The sequence below is a fragment of the Eurosta solidaginis genome, chromosome 5 (assembly GCF_040869045.1).
Source record: "Eurosta solidaginis isolate ZX-2024a chromosome 5, ASM4086904v1, whole genome shotgun sequence".
NCBI classification, from domain to species: Eukaryota; Metazoa; Arthropoda; class Insecta; order Diptera; family Tephritidae; genus Eurosta; species Eurosta solidaginis.
This window is the reverse complement of record NC_090323.1, coordinates 29,028,674-29,045,675: the sequence shown is the minus strand read 5'-3', so window position 1 is coordinate 29,045,675 and position 17,002 is coordinate 29,028,674. Positions and strand designations below refer to the sequence as shown.

General features: G+C 35.9%; 1 protein-coding gene across 5 annotated transcripts in view; it reads left to right on the top strand.

Annotated features, from left to right (window-relative positions):
* fz (frizzled) overlaps nt 1–15,834 on the top strand; it is a 737,734-nt gene extending 721,900 nt beyond the window's left edge. For 2 of the 5 annotated variants that reach the window (XM_067792099.1, XM_067792100.1), the window contains exon 6: nt 9,575–15,834. In XM_067792099.1, coding sequence (XP_067648200.1) covers nt 9,575–10,107 — 533 coding nt within the window. In that variant the 3' untranslated portion in view covers nt 10,108–15,834. The remainder of the gene's footprint in view (nt 1–9,574) is intronic. The other 3 variants (XR_010953993.1, XR_010953995.1, XR_010953994.1) reach the window with 3 other exon arrangements.
* The last annotated feature ends 1,168 nt before the right edge of the window (nt 15,835–17,002 follow it).

The window sequence follows — 17,002 nt, the reverse complement described above, 5'->3', positions numbered from 1 at the left end:
TGTCAGAGTTTTGCATGTATCTGTGTACGTGAGTCACTTAGCATTTTGTTTTCAAAATACGCCTTAAAAATTTTTTTCACTCGCTTACGCAAAAAACTGCAATTCTCAACCGGTTTATGAAATATTCTTAAAGCATAGCTTAAGTATGTTCATAGTCTCAAATCAGCGGTTTCCACAATAAAATAACGTGGACGCAACCAAGTCAAAACCTCACGGCGGCAATGTCAACCCTTTGTAACATAGCTGTTGAAGATGCTTCGACTCTGAGCAACTTAATAAAAAAGGAAGAGAAAAGGAAGGTTCATTTATGCTAAGAATTGAGTAACATCATATCACATTATACCTTATTTCTCCAGCACTATGCTACTCATACTCTATTTTTAACTACTTATAAAAATTTACCCCGTAGTTCATATCAACAACTGAGATTGTGCGTGATAAGTTTACTAATAAACAAGTTAATTATTTAGAGCTTAAAATGATCAATGGGTGACGGGAAAACAAGCATTTAACAAAACTATAGACGATCATACCTTAAACAGATCCGCCTTTAAGAATTTTTTATATGTATGTCAGCAATGTACCCTGTAGGAAAATCTAAAACTACTGTGAACGGTTTGCTTATATACTAAGAGTCTGACTACTTGAATCTGTAGCTATCGGCAACGGAGCTTATTAGAAAAGAGCAGCAATTCAAGCTCACACTGTGGTTTCCGATGAGTCACTTGTGTCTAAAAGAAAGTGCTCACTAACTTGTACATAGTTACAAGCTCTATTAGTAGATACTTCGTCATCTAGTTTTAGCCCTATTTGTATAGGACAGCATTTGAGCTGTATACTTTTCATGAACAACAGAAAAATGGCTTGTCTAGCGCAATTCGTACAATGATACCGTAGAGGGGAATGTGACGGTTGAAAAAAAAAAAGAATTTTATCAGACGACAATAACCCAACAAGCAGAAAAATGTTGACGGCACTTGCAGTATGTTAAGAGATAAAGATACTTTATAATTTTTGACATAGTTATTTAAGCTCTGTTTGGTTTGAGTGAAAAATTGCACCAAGTAGTGGGTCGAATATATATCACACAGAGTGTCTTAGCTATTGGCTTGGCAAAGCGGTTTCGTCGCTGTGCCACCGTACGTGCCATTTAATATACTTGCCTTGGGGATACGGCTAATGGTTTCAGTATATATCAACACGCACCCTTCTGGAAATAGTATAAAACAAAATGGCTCTTTGCCTAAATAAAATATGGCCGTCCAACAAGGCGCGCCAGTTGCTTCTTTTCTCTGCCAACCGGCGCCAATTGGTCACATCAGGGGAGTTTAAATCGTTTTCCACCTGGTCCTTCCAGCGGAGTATGGGCCGCCTTCTACTTCTGCTTCCATAGACGGGTTCCGATAGCAACACTTTCTTGGTTCGCATAACATGGCCTAGCCAGCGCAGCCACTGCGTTTTAATTCGCTGGACTATGTTGATGTTTGCTTAGAGCTCGTACAGCTTATCGTTAAATCTTCTTCGGTACTCGCCATCGCCAACGCGTAGAGGTCCATAAATCTTTCGAAGAACTTTTCTCTCGAACACTCCCAGAGCCGCTTCATCTGATGTTGTCATGGTCCATGCTTCTGCACCATATAGCAGGACGGGTACGATAAGTGACTTGTGGAGTATGATTTTCGTTTGCCGAGAGAGGGCTTTACTTTTCAATTACCTACCTAGACCAAAGTAGCATTTATAGCCTAACTAAATTATTCAAGGCAATAATCTCGACGCGTGGCTTGGAAATACGTCGTTTTCAACCTCCTACAAAGTGCAGCTCTAATTAATGTGTAATAATTGGGCATCTGCTTCTAGAAATCTGGTCCATTCTGATAGCACTATTCTAATCATTTCGAACCAATCAACAAACTCGTACGATGGTGCTCGAAATTCCGTCCATCACGGCAACATCAACAAGGCAATCGGTTTTTTCTACTATATGTAGGGGATGATAGATTTAAAACTTATTTCGAGCCTATCAAAAAACTTCTACTATGGTGCTTGAAATCCCGTCCAACCCGACAACCCGACATCGTTAACTATACAACTCTGCATATATATAAATAACGTAATGTTTTCGTGTATAGAAAAAAAATTGCTTTAAAAAACTATAACACGCGCCTAAAAGTATGCAATGTTTAAGCGGCAAGCCTCTCACACTAAAGAAAGCTGAGCTGAGCTGATGTGTTGTTGTAAAATGTGCCGAGATTTACGTCGGCTTCATTTTCCCCGCTCACTTGCAATCCTTACTTTCATTCTCATCTTTTATAAACAAAAAAAAAAAAAAAAACGGCGAGAGTACCCGAAGGTTAGCGTTCCCGTGCAGCCATTCTAGTGCCAGAAGCTGCTAGTACCGGAGCTTATATCAATCATATTCAGCTAAGGATTGTCGCTACCAGAACAACGACAAGTAAGCACCCAAATGTGACCACATCAACACTGTATAGGGGACAATTTAACAAATTTTGCATACTTATAGGCGCACATGATATCATTTCAGTAAGAGCAGTTGACAATTTGGAAAAATATCAAAATTTTCATTGAAATGATAAATTTTGTTTTGTGCGTTGGGACTCAATGTGCTGTCGCAATAACTCTTCGTTTGCTATTTCGCTTTACACAATGCGTATGAATCCGGTTCTAGCGTCCTTTTTAAACGCTCAATTGTTCTTGTTTCTGTTTGTTATGCATTCTTCCTTTTTTTTAGCTTATTACAGCGCAAGTATCTCTGGTATCTTCTTCTTCTACGCTGTTTATTCAATGCGAAAACATTGAATGTCAATCGATTGATCGCGTTTCATGAAACGCTCACACACACACACAAAAATACATACATATTTATAGATAAATCGCATTGTTTTGCTGTCACGGCGTGCAGCTTTGCTCTTTGCGATCTGATCAAGTGACTTCTTTAATATGATGTTATTGTACACAATTTAAACTTAATTTCAATCAGCGGCGATTTTTATCGTCGCTGCTACTGCGGCTGCGGATCTTTTGCAGCTGTGGCATTCCGCCTTGACTTTTACCTATGCAATTGTAATAGTTGTCAATATCCCAAGGGGACTTGCTTTGGGATTTTTAGTAGGAAATCTGCTATTAGCCAAAGCAAGCGAGAAAATTGTTTGCTTTTTAAACAAAGCTTAATTTGAAATCGAAATTCGCACTGACATTTTATCTTGTTACTTTTAAGGAAGGGGGAGCATTGTGTCGAATTCCACGTAAGTGGGGAAAGCCTCTGACTTGCATTTACCAGCGAATGGCCCGGTGATTATTTTGCATGCGCTTCCTGCAGTTCACTACTTCCGGCCGCTTGCAGCCAAGTAACCTCTGGGTAGCCACCAGCTAGGTCACGCTGTCATAACCGGTTAAGGGCTATGATTTAAAGGCATGCACCTGCAATGTCGGTTCCCTTAATATGATTGGTGCAGATGCCTGGTTTCTTGATGTCTTCGTGAAAGCAAAAGCCGACATCACTGCCATCCAAGAACTGCAATGAACGAATCAAGGAAGGAAAATTTTAAATTGTGACATTTACTGGAGTGGCCATGCAAATAAGGCGTCGGATTCTTCTCGGGATATGGACTTTGTGTTCAAGTACTGACGTTCACGCTTGTGAACGAATGTCTGGCGACTATCCGAATAAAAGGAAAATTTTTTAATACATATATCATTTTTCAGCGTCCATGCACTGACAGAGGAGAAATACGCTTTCTAGGAACGCTTAGAACGCACATACGAGCGCTGCCCCCGGCATGATATAAAAGTCGTGCTTCGCGACTTTAGCGCTAGGGTAGGTAAAGAAGATGTTTTTGGACACACGGTAGGAAAGTTCAGCATACACGATGAAATCTGCAAACTGGAAAAAGAAGCGGTAAAGGTGGTTATTATTGTATGAAGACAAAACGGCGTACCAGCTGTCATTGAGCAAAGATTCAGCCCATTTGCCTCTTGCCAACCACACCCTTGTTGGCACCCTTGTTGGCAGCATGAACACAAACAACAACATCAGCTCTAATATAAACTATAAACTATATTTTTGAAAACAATTTTCAAAAATGGAGTCGCCCCTTGGCAGTACTTTGAGAAGCCTTTTGAGCATAACTCTTCTCCTAAATATGTCGAGACAAATTGTTATTATTATAAACGAGCCGGACACGTGCGCATCTTGCGCAACAAATATAAAAGTGTCATGTCAAATATAAACAGAAATCAGCTGTTCTATCAATCAAACATTTATAAATTTGCATACGTCCATCTTTACAACCAAAACTTTATTTATAGATTTGGATTCCAAATAAGAGCGAAAAAGGGATCTGTACATAAAAACAGCAATTAGAATAATATATAAGATTATTTCAACTCAAACAAAAACAAGAGCTCGACAAATCCAGTGATTATGTGTTAGTACTTACTACATTAAAAGCTTAAAGTCTGATAACATTTACGAATTGTAAGAGAAATGGTAAAAACAACAGCAAACGCTTGAAAGTAAACATTATTTAAGTTAATGCCGCAATACAAATATTTAATTTCACTTGAGCTGAAGTAACTGTATCAGGTGTAAACTTGCTGACGTAGATTAACGACTTATGTAGATTAACGACTCTTTTAACCCGATTCGAAGTCAACGCACCTCTCGAACACCACTCAATTCTAAAAAAACTTTTGAGATTCTTAATCAAATTGTTTATACGGTTCGAATAAATGCATCGTCTGTCTAAGTTATAAGTTGCCGCAAGAAGGGTAGAGATAAGTCAAACACATTGTTGCACATACAAATTATTCTTGAAGTTTAATTATATATAAGTCATATTTACCTACACGTTTATGTATGCACACTTACAAGCACACTTACTACACTTATTCATATTTCATTTTATTATTTGATCAACATAAAATATTATTTATTTAGTTGACAAGTTGCTGTAAACAAAGCACATACACATTTTTCTTTAGCATACTCGTATTACTGATTGCAACACTTCTGAAATGCTTTCTTATACTTAAACAAACATAAGTATATATTTATCTTTTTACATGCATACATACATATTTATCTATACTTTGTGTATTGTTGACTTGCGGCGCAAATATTTGCTTAACTGTTGACGTTATCAGTAAAACACTCGATATCTAGCACTTCAATTGTCAAGATGATACGCACACACATACATGTATACATATATACGTCCTGAGAGTTTTAACAGAGGAGTAAGTCTAAATATCTTCATTTTTTAAGAACAATATCTTTATGAACATCTTTTGATTTCAAATGGGCTTAACTCGTTTCGAAACTCTTTAACCCAACTTGGGCGCGCTAATATGGCTGTAATCACGAAGTGCGGCAGAGGGGATAATCGAAACGGGAAACAATACCCTGAAGACGCCAAAACTGATTTGCCTAAGTAAGAAGCAAATTCGACAAGGGATTTCTCTAAACCAAATTTGAGAAGGGCTAACCGAAAGTCGGTCATATTTATATCAGTATACCTTATCAATATTAAAGGTCACCTCTGCTTCCTAAGTTTGGTGGCCGAAGACCACGCAAAGAAAGTCAATAACAAAGTCAAGCAAACCAACATCGACTAGTTTTTATTGGCATAACGGGTGCAATGAGAACTTCGCCTGCTGATGGACATTGTGGCTTTGCGAGAATAGCTTCCTTCTCTATTCTAAAAGAATGGTGCACCAAGATTTCAAAATATCTCTGAGCTAAAGAGCGGAGACATGAATTCGCATATGAAAGTGAAAAGAATATTCATAAGGAATTCCACATTACAACTACGTGATGCAATGGCCACTACGCTCAGTATCTCACGAAGTTGTGGTGTGTCCACTGTGGGCAAAACTCTTTGGGAAACAGGGAATCCTTATACCTGACATAGAGGTGTGGTACACGGATGGATCAAAATTTGAGCTGGTATCTATAAGCCGAGTTTCAAGAAATCGATACCGACGCGATGCTACTCCACTATTTTCCATGCATAATTCCAAGCAATAGAAGATTGCAATAGAGAGAGACACTTATCCTCGACGAGTACCCTCATTATGTCAGACAGCCAGACAGCCAGACAGCCTTGCGTGCTTTGCAGTCTTACACAACTACTACTAGACTAGTGGATGAATACACTGGAATTTTAAATGAGTATGGGAGTAAAAAAAGGTTTTGTTAAATTTGGCCCCCGCACATAAAAGGCATGAAGGCAACGAACAGCGGACTACCTAGCCAAGTAAGGTGCTAAGGTAGTATTCTATGGGCCAGAAGCCTTCTCTGGACTAACAAAGCCACACACTATGAAGCCCGTAAGCAACTGGGAAATAAAACAACTAAGAAAATACCGGATTGAATGCCCAGCGGAAAGACAGGCCAAATTTATCATGCTCTCAGCAACAAGAGTTTCAGCCAAACTCATTAATCTATAAGCAGAGAGGATGTACGTACTTCGCGCTGGGTGGTATACGGGACACTGCAGTCTACGATATCATCTAAACAAGTTAAATCGATCGGAAGCACAAATCTGTCGCTTTTGTGAGCTGGAGGCTGAAACAGCGGTTCACATTCTTTGCGAATGCCTCGCTCTGACAAGGCAGATACTCCACCATCTAGATGTCGTGACTCTTAATCCCTACGTCATGTGAAGCAGAAAGCCTGAATATGTACTTTAATACATTGAAAAGTCTCCACATGCAGCAATTGGCTGAAAGGTCAAGCACGATACACCTAAATAAATATAATAATAATTTTATTATTATTGGCTAGTTATATATAACGAGTTATTATCGTCAAGCTATCGATTAATCATCGGCTTGCTATCGCAGAGTAATCGGTTTCTTTTTGGTTTCTTGTCGACTTGTTATCGACAGGTTGCATATGTGTTATCGATTTTATATTTAAGTTTTATGGTATCTATTTCATAACAAACCGACGAGCCGTCGTTAGCAAACAAAAAACATGTCGATAACAAATTAGTAATACCTCGTAACGAATCGGTAACTCTTCAATAAGAAATCCTCCCACCGATAAAAATCGCTAACACGTCGCCAACAAATTGGTAACACCCTTATAACCGATAAATAACTTTTCGATAACATATCCATAACTTTTCGATAAATATTGGGAAGTCGATATCATTTAGTTAGGAAATCAATAAAGAATCGATAACTCATCGACGGCTTTACTTAACGCCTTAATTTTAGATCCCCCATACCTTGAGCAAAGATGTTTGCACATCAAAAACACAATAAAATGTTTCACAAATCATAATTTTGAACATAAATCCGCCTTCTGGCAACGCTGCATACAGTAAAGCTATATTCAAGATATCCAGTGTCATCGTTAAAGCCTCAAAATTTCTCTGCTATATGTCAATTGCATTAACTTATATCATGCACTCATCACCTTAGGCATCTATCCACGCACAGTTAGTTGACATACCGATATTCCAACAACAAGTAGTATATTTAATTCGCGTCACTTCACAACGACTTGTCACTAAGGTGACACTTTTAACGCTTGTCACTTTGAACTCACGTCAAATGCATTCGACGATTATATGCAACATCCATTTAAGGAATGATGAAAGTGTTAAGCTGTGCAGAAAGCTCGTCATCACCTTGAGACTACACACCACAAGGCGTGAAAGCGCTTTGCGGCGTAAAGGTGTTAAGGCATTTCAGGTACTTAAATATGTTAAATAATCCCGAATTGAGATAAGATTGTATGGTGAGTTGTTTACTGTCATTTTTATGGGAGATATTTTGGTTTGGTTGGGATTATCCTTCTTCAGTTTATGCTGAGTGTACAAGATTGTCTTACTGAAATACCAAATAGGTTCTAAAGTAGTTTTTATACTATCAGTCATCGAATGAAGTGACATATAGAACTCGTTGGTGGTGTGTAAAAATTACAAAAAAAAATGGGTTTACACTGAAATGACAGCACTTAGTCGCTCCAGTACATAGAACCGGCTGTCATGGGAAGCGTACTGCTGCAAGAAGATGAAAAAGAGAGGAACATGTACTTTGAGAAACCGTCGACTACTTTAAGATGGCTTTTCGATAACTAGGCATCGCATTCAAAACAGAGCTGTTAGAAATCAAGTGAAAAGCAAGCCTCCTCAGAATAAAAATTTGCGAACATGGGGTTCCCGAACGCATATCGGTAGAAAGAAACCAGAAATAATGGACTCGGAGTTTTAAGACTACGCGAAACCTTTATCTGATACTAAAAGGTATGCCTTTCGCAACCATATTTACAAACACTCATCTGTATTTGAGTTTGGGATGGATGAAGTTTGAGATAGTTCCTTATGGTCATAGGAAAATGTATTCATTTTGTTTGTTTGCCAACCCAATATCTTCAGCCACCCTTCCTAAACTGAAATTTCAGAGCCATCTGCGTAAGTACATAGTTCTAGTTTGTATCGTAACCCTTTAGGGAAAGAAACAAATGGAACTATTATCTATGTTCCAAAGTTTTATCGCATGTATAGTTAGTAGAATTGGAGTTTCAATCCTAGGTGCTCAGTATAAACAAAATGGCAACTCATTCTCCTGGCTTTTAGTGGCGAGATATCAGTGGAAACTGGAATTGTGTACTAAATTTAACATAAGTACAGTTTCTAACAAGAGTAAGACAACAAGAGTGTGGGAACGGGAGTAAGGCAACAAGAGTGAGGAAACGTGAGTAACACAACAAGAGTAAGACAATAAGATTAAAACAACAAGAGTAAGGCAAAAAGATTAATGCAATGAAAGTAGGACAACAACAGTTAGGGAATAAGGATACAACTAAAAGAGAACGACAATGAACGCAACTTAATAGTAGTAAGATAACACGAGTAGGACAAAAAGAACTAGACCACAATAACAACACCTAAATCAAGCCAACTACAAAAAGTAAAACTCATAAGACTAGAAAGAAATAAACATGAAGAAACTTGCGAACTTGGGACTAAGGTCTGGGACTAGTTCAAAATATTAATTCCGTCGCCATTCTGCTTAGCTCACAAGTAAGAACTAATAATTTGGAAATATAGGCTTGTTTATACAGGTCTCTCTTCAGACAATATTCGAAACAAAACTACAGAATCCTTTGGGTTGTGAAAAGAAGTAAACTGCAGACCAAATATCAGAGATACAGCTAAACATAGAAGCTGGAGGTAAATTAAATAACTCAACAGTTCAATAAACGCAGAAGTGCGGTTTCGAAAACAATTCTTGGGAGACAAGTCTTGTTATTATCGAAAGTGATGTCACCTTGTCCGTCCTCATAACGCGTTTTCTCAATTTCTTCCCAAACATTAATTTAAAAACAAAAAACACAAAAAAAGAATTTGTGTTTAAAAATTTTCTTGCACCCGTGGTTTAAGCTTGACAATTGAAGTCTTTAACTCTAAAGGAATCCTTTAGTTCTGAGACACGAGTTGTGATAAAATTAAAACCAATAAAATTTATTTTATCCTTAAGCTTTTATCTGCGTTTTCAAAGTAAACTAACAAACGAATTTCTTATGTTTTTCTCTTTTCAGGTGACATCCTCTCCGGCGTTTGTTTTGTTGGTCAATTGGACACACACTCACTTGGTATCTTCCTCATACTACCACTGTGCATTTATCTCTCGATTGGCGCACTCTTTCTACTAGCCGGTTTTGTCTCACTCTTTCGCATACGCACCGTTATGAAAACAGATGGCAAACGCACAGATAAATTGGAACGTCTAATGATGCGCATTGGCTTCTTTTCCGGCCTATTTATATTACCAGCGCTCGGCTTTCTTGGCTGTCTCTTCTATGAATATTATTTTTTCGATGAATGGATGATACAATGGCATCGTGATATATGTAAACCTTTTTCAATACCATGCCCACAAATGCGACAAGATGGTCTAGAAGCGAGACCTATATTTCAAATATATATGGTAAAATATTTGTGTTCAATGTTAGTGGGCGTAACGTCGAGTGTGTGGTTGTATTCGGGTAAAACGATGGTGAGTTGGCGTAATTTCGTTGAAAGGCTGCAAGGGAAGGATCCGAGAAGTGCGCGTGCTCAAGCTTATGTTTAGTTTAGTTGTGTGTGTATATTTGTATTCATGTATGTATATTAGATTAATATTACTTAGCTATTAAGAATAAAGGGTGTATAGTTGTGAATGTGTGGATGTTTAGCAATCGTTCAGAAATGTAAACTTTTGAGCTACAATTTTATTTAATCTGCGTTTAAAATTTATGTATTGAGAGATCCACCCTAGAAGTGGAGTTTGTTGCTATCTATGTATGAATGTGCGTTTGTCTAAACAATTTTATTACCGCATGTTATGAGTGAGTGTTTTTTAATTCACCCAAAGCTAATTGAGTGTTTATTGAGTTTAATTACTATTTTAAGTGATTTTTCGCAAACTTTGAGTGCAAATGTCAAATAAGCTCAGCGATTTCTAAATTTTATGTATAGAATTAATTAAAATTAGTTTTGAAGTGAAATTTATGTGTAGAAACAAAAGCATTAAATATGTTAAGTATACGTAAATGGTTACGTAAACTTTTTTAAATGTATCGTCATAACGGCAATAAAAGCTCAACATTTCACTGTTCGCTCAAAATGATTTTTCGTTTCTGCGGATTTCTCAACATAGTACTGAAAGAAAATTATCTATTTTAAATTAAACAATTGAAATTAACGTGTTTTTATAAAAATCAGTAATGAAAAATAGCTCCATGTAAATCTGGAGCAATTTTGTGTTATTTTAAGACATGAACTAGAAAAATCGGCCTACTAAGGAAATTAGGGCTTTTATTTTGATATATAGTATGAAAGTTCGATAACACCAAAAAAAATTATAAAAATCTCTATACAAATTCTATACATTTGGAAATTTTCAAGGCTAGGTGCAGTTTCCAATCAGTTGAGTTTTTCATTCTACTGTAAAATTAGGTTCAAGGACAAAGCGGCTTTTATCGCAGTGACGACTTTATGTAAATGTAGATATAATTTATGTTTTTAGTTTATAATTTAAAAAGCTTTACATGTGCCCTAAAACTATGTAGTTGTGAAATTATGAATATTTTTTATTACGAATTTGAGCTCATTTTATAAAATTGTAGAATGGATATGAAACGGTGAGTTAAATTTTGGTTTTGGATAAAATTTTTCATTGCTTCGAGGGAGAGACACTGTTACTCTTATGCATAAAAAGCGAACATAAGCTCAGAAACTAATGCATAAGCAAACGCTCACTTTTTATGCCTAAGGTGCTATAATCGCTTCTTTCTCTTATTTTGCGAATAATGTCTTCAATATTTCTCTACGAATACAGCCAATGAACGCTGCAAATAATATCTATTTTAAAAGTTACGCCCAAGCCAAAACGAACGTGACATTTTAACAAACATGCGTGCATACGTTGCACGCTAACCGACGACTAAACCACCAGCAATACGGTAGCGTTACCCTTACCAACACAGCCATAGTTTAAATTTTGGCGAACGCTGCTCCAGAGAAGGCGGGCCCTTGAAAGATTCCTAAAGCAAGGAAAAACTATTCGGTATTCACCTACATTCGTGAGAGCGCAGCGACTGCGATTCAGCAAAGCAAACAGTACCGCAGTGTTTGCTTTTACTTCAAACAGTTAACTTCTCATGTGCCAGTTCTATGCCAAAACTTTTTTCATATTCGTGCCTAGAGCTTAATGGAATAGCATCAGTCCCCGGTGATTTATATAGCGAAGTGCTATTTATTCCCCAGGAAATTTCATTTTTTGACAGGATCTTTCCTGTTAGCCCGCCAACTGTTTCCTGCTGTGCCGTTTCTGTTATTTGTACTGTCTATCCGGGGCCATAAGGAAAGTGAGCATCGATAAGGATGTTCATGATTTCAGCTGCTATTCCTGCCAATGTTCATCATCGCTCTTGACAAGTGTCTTATTTGAATGAAGTTTGGCTAGGATATTTGCAAGCCTTGCTGAATCCTTTGCGGACTTGATCGATTCGCAATGTTATCGCCAGAAAAAATATTGCATATGTGTTCGAAGCTCTGCTGGCGTTCTGCATCTCTGCTCTATGCTCATCATGCATTATACCGAAAATTACTGCTCCTTTCTGAATTCCGTTAGAAGTTTGGCATTTTCCAATAAATGTGGTGCTATCCTGGGAAGAAAATCTTGTTCATTGAAGTGTTAAATGAACAAAAAAATTAAATTCAGACAAAAATCATACTCAAATGTAATGGTGATTTTCGTTCACTTTATTACTTAAAAGAACCAGAATTCAACGCCTGTCTTTCTTTTGCTTTTTTAGTTACCTCTCTTGAGCTTTTTTCATTCTTTTTCCTCTTCAAGCAATATAAAATGAGTTCAAATTATAAAAGAAGCAATAATCCCTTAAATTTATATTAAACAAAAATGAAAATTTTACTTTCACTAATGAACCGCAAGAAAAACGTCCTCCATGTGCTAAATATTTATAAAAAAAATGTGTAATGTAAAAATTTGTATTATTTGTTAAAATATATATAAAGTGTAAGTAAAAATAAGAATAGCACTAAGCCCTTTTTCAACAAAAATAGTTATGTATGCATGTTAAAAACTAAGCACATAAAGTTAATTATAAAAAAACTCAAATTAAAAATAAAAAATACAATTATAAATTTTTTTTCCTTAGAAAATATTGCAATGGACTTTTATATAAATGACGTTATAGTCATATTATAGTGTTTTCCTCTTTAAACAAAATTGAAAAGTGAAATGATGCGAACACCCATGATTCAATCACAAGAGGTTTGCTCGACAGACACATTTTTTGACAACTGCAGCCATTTTTCCCCCAAAACCGAATTGACATCCGTTAACTGTGTTGTTTCTTTGCGAATTTTCCAAAAATATTAGTAGTAGAAACAGAATGCAATCAGTTTACAAATACCCGATAAGTACTTAACTGTATAATTCTTAGAACAGTTATTTTAATTTTATGATGAATTTATTAACTATGCCATGATCTATTAGTGTGGCTGAACATAGGTTTTATGAAAAGTACGGACACTAAGGAATCGCACACTTTCGTAAGCCTATGAACATACGAAACCTAAACCAATTCAAAATTCATCGTTCAACGTCAAAACCTCGACTAGTAAATCGATTCACGTATAAATGTCATTAGTAAACAATGGGGATGCCATAACGAAATGTACTCATTGGGCATGTTAACTTATTCGGGTAAAAGTCTAGAACAGGAGTCTACTGCTAATACGAGTCCAAAAATATCGAGAGAGGTGACTTCGACAACAATAATCCTAAGGCGGAAAAGAAAAATTGTATCTCTGTCCGGAGATATTTGCAGTTGAAGTTGGCAAGTTTCATGTGGTTGTTGTAATTTTTTTGTGCACTGAAAAAGATTTTGTGTACAAAGGGATTTTGCATGCATTTAATTGTGATCCCACCTCATTGATGGACCGACCAGGGTAATTTTTTATAAGCTCCGCTAAAGCCCGCCATCACAACCCGGGGTCATTTTTCTGTTTTTCGTCAATATCTTTTGAACGAGCTAAAATTTTTACTTCCGAGGTCAATGCACGTCTTTTGACACTTCTCTCGACATTTTTGGGCACGTATTAAAAGTCACCTTCTGTTATATTAATTCCGTATGTTCTGAACATTCGTCTCCATTTACGAATTTGGAGACTCGGTTTATATTTCGAATATTATGCATATTCGAACCTTTTGAGGTAGTATCAAATGAAGGTATTCCGAATATTCTAAATTAACGGTTTATCCGGAACGCTTCCATGAATACTTAACGGAAAAGAGCTTTCCGAAATTTCAGAATAAAAAGGTGAATACTCCCTGAGTAGCAGGACCGCACAAAAGCTTAACTCTTCTGTTAAAGTCAAGGTAGGAATATAAAGTTCTAAGACAATAAGCCATTTTCTTTTATTTTTGTTTTTGTCAGTTCATTGCGGCTGCGGAGTAGCCCCATGTGGGCTGCCTGTTCAAAATCATGCTATCTCAAAATCTTTTTCAAAATATTCCCAATTCAGGATTTGTCGGAAAGCCGCGCTATATTAGAGTTAGATTGAAGAACGCTTCATCTCAGAATGCTATTCATTAACTCCCTCTTATGACAAAATGCATTGAACTTATGCTCATGTAGGGAGTTTTGGAAACAAATTTTGAGATAGTGCATTTTTGAATAAAATTCTAACGTACGGCATTCTTCAAAAAATTTCTGAAAGAATGACCAAACCAACATAACTTTATCAATTCACGAAATATTTAGTAGAAAATGAATTATTTCCCCAAAAACTTTTGGCATTTACAAATTAATTATCACTACTAATATACTACCAAAGATACTTATCTACTACAATTTCACTGAAGGGGATTGAATTATTCCCCGTTTTTCTTACTTCCTAAAAGCAACCCGTCCAGATTTTTCAATTTGGGAGTATCAAAGATCTGCCGTCAGTGAAGAACAAACCTCTAGTAATTGAATCATGGCGAACACCAAACTTTTGACACCTTTTTTAGTCAAATAAACAAGTTGAAAATTTTTACTGCTATTCAAAATTTGATTAACAAAAAATGCCTTCACAGGACCGCAAATTCCCGCCGGTTATTAAATAAACAAACTAAGTAAAATCTAAAAATTTAAAAATACTAATTTCTTTGCATAAGCACGCTATTTCATTAAAAGCTAACCAATTACGTATCCGGGCCACCAGAAAAGACGGGTACCGCTGTGTAGAAGTAACATTTTATTTTTATTTTTTGGTATAAAAGAGAGTTACATACATAGAAGTGACGCCAAAATAAACGTGTTAAAAAGAGTAATCCTTAGTTTTCAAAAGGACTCATCAAAAACTGCCCGTTGGGTTTCAGTTATGGGCAAATGCGTTTCCATTATGTCACATCACAGACTCGAAGTTCATAAAGCAGTACTTGGTGAAAAGCCACGCTAAAATTGTATGTTCCTTTATTTCACAATCCATTTCATAATTTGCCGTTGTTTCACACTCTCTGACGTTATTTTTTGATGGGACGCCTGTTGGCGAACAATACTTTGTTGCCAAGACGTTAGCGAATGAAATTTGAATGTAAAATTCGCGATGCTGTTGAGCAATAGCCGTTTTTACATAATAGTCAAAATGGATGGTAAACGCATTACACGTTGTATGACAGGCCGTTTTCACTGATACTACCCAGTTTGTGGTCAAATTTGACCTAGTGCAAACCATGCATTAGTGTTCAAAACTTTAGACTTGATAAATCGTACTTATAAAAGCATGGAAGGGTTTAATATTATGCTTGGTTTTCACTAGATCAAATTTTACCGGAAACTTGGGTAGATCAATTAAACGATTTGTCATACGATGTCAAATGCCTTCGTCGTCCGTTTGTTAATACAAACCGACAGTTAAATTGACCAAGAAGTGAAAACGACAATTGCACAACGATACGGACAACTAAACCTTAAAACTTTGTTTGTCAACAAGTTGGCATATTTTTTTTTCGTTTGCCCACAGGCATCTCATCAATTTATGATGCCACAGCATATGAAACACCGACAAATAATGAAATGGGTTGTGAAATAAATGAACAGGAAAATGTTTGCGTGGGTTTTACCACGCACTGCTTTATCGACTCCGAGTGAATAATTCGACATAATGGAAATAATTTTGACCCCAACTGACAAGCTTGTTAGATTGACGCAGTTTTTGATGTCAGTCATTTTGACCTAATGGAAGCCAAGCAGTGGAGCTGCTTGACATTTCTCACGTCAAACTTCAACGTGCTAAGTAAGCATTTAAAAACCTAAGTCCTTTCACTATATTCAAAAACTTCATACATTTTTTAAAACCCTTTAAAAAGCAGTCTTTATAATTTTAGTAATTTCTATTTTGAAAATCTTTTACTACTTATAAATCAAAAATTTTAATTAAAAATTTTACGTAAACACATATTTTTCTCTATTTGTAAAATAATGTACTTTCTTAACACTTTCGTAAAGCATGCAAAAAGTTTAAGATTAGTTTAATTAAATAGATTGTACTATTAAGGAAATAAATGAATAAAAAATATTAATTGTTAAAGACTGAAAACTAGAGTGTTTCATTTTAAAGAATTTACGGAAACTAAGTATGCATTTTCCCTCGCAATTCTATTTTATTATACTCAGAGTGTATATACTTTGATTGGGTAACGGTTGGTTGTACAGGTACAAACGAATCGAGATAGATATAGACGTCCATACATCAAAATCATCAGTATCGAAAAAAAATTTGATTGAACCATGTGTCCTTCCGTCCGTCCGTCTGTCCGTTAACACGATAACATGAAAAAATATTGAGATATCTTCACCAAATTTGGTACACGAGCTTATCTGTACCCAGAATAGATTGGTATTGAAAATGATCAAAATCGGATGATAACCACGCCCAATTTTTATATATATAACATTTTGGAAAACACAAAAAACCTGATTATTTAGTAAATAATAAACCTAGAATGTTGAAATTAGATTTGTGGACTGATATTGAGACCCTTGATAAAAATTTGGAAAATTTGTTTAAATGGGCATGTCACCGCTCACTTGTGATAAAATAATTTTTACAAATATTATTAGTCATAAATCAAAAATCGTTAAACCTATCGTAACAATATTCAGCAGAGAGGTTGCCTTTACTATAAGGAATACTTTGAAGAAATAAAATTAAAGAAAAAAAAACTTTTTTAAAAATAAGCTTTTATTACTTTGGTTAATAAAATTAACTAAAAAGTAAACAATAAATTGACTCTAAAGAAATATAACACTTTATAAGTTCATTGTAAGCTTAAACGATAATTAGGCTTTTTCGTCTGCGACAAAAAAATTCTATATTGTACATACATAATTATATATTTTTAACATTAAAACTTTACACCTAAATTATTAAATCTTAGAGTTTATATCACAGTCCTAGTTGTTCTAATA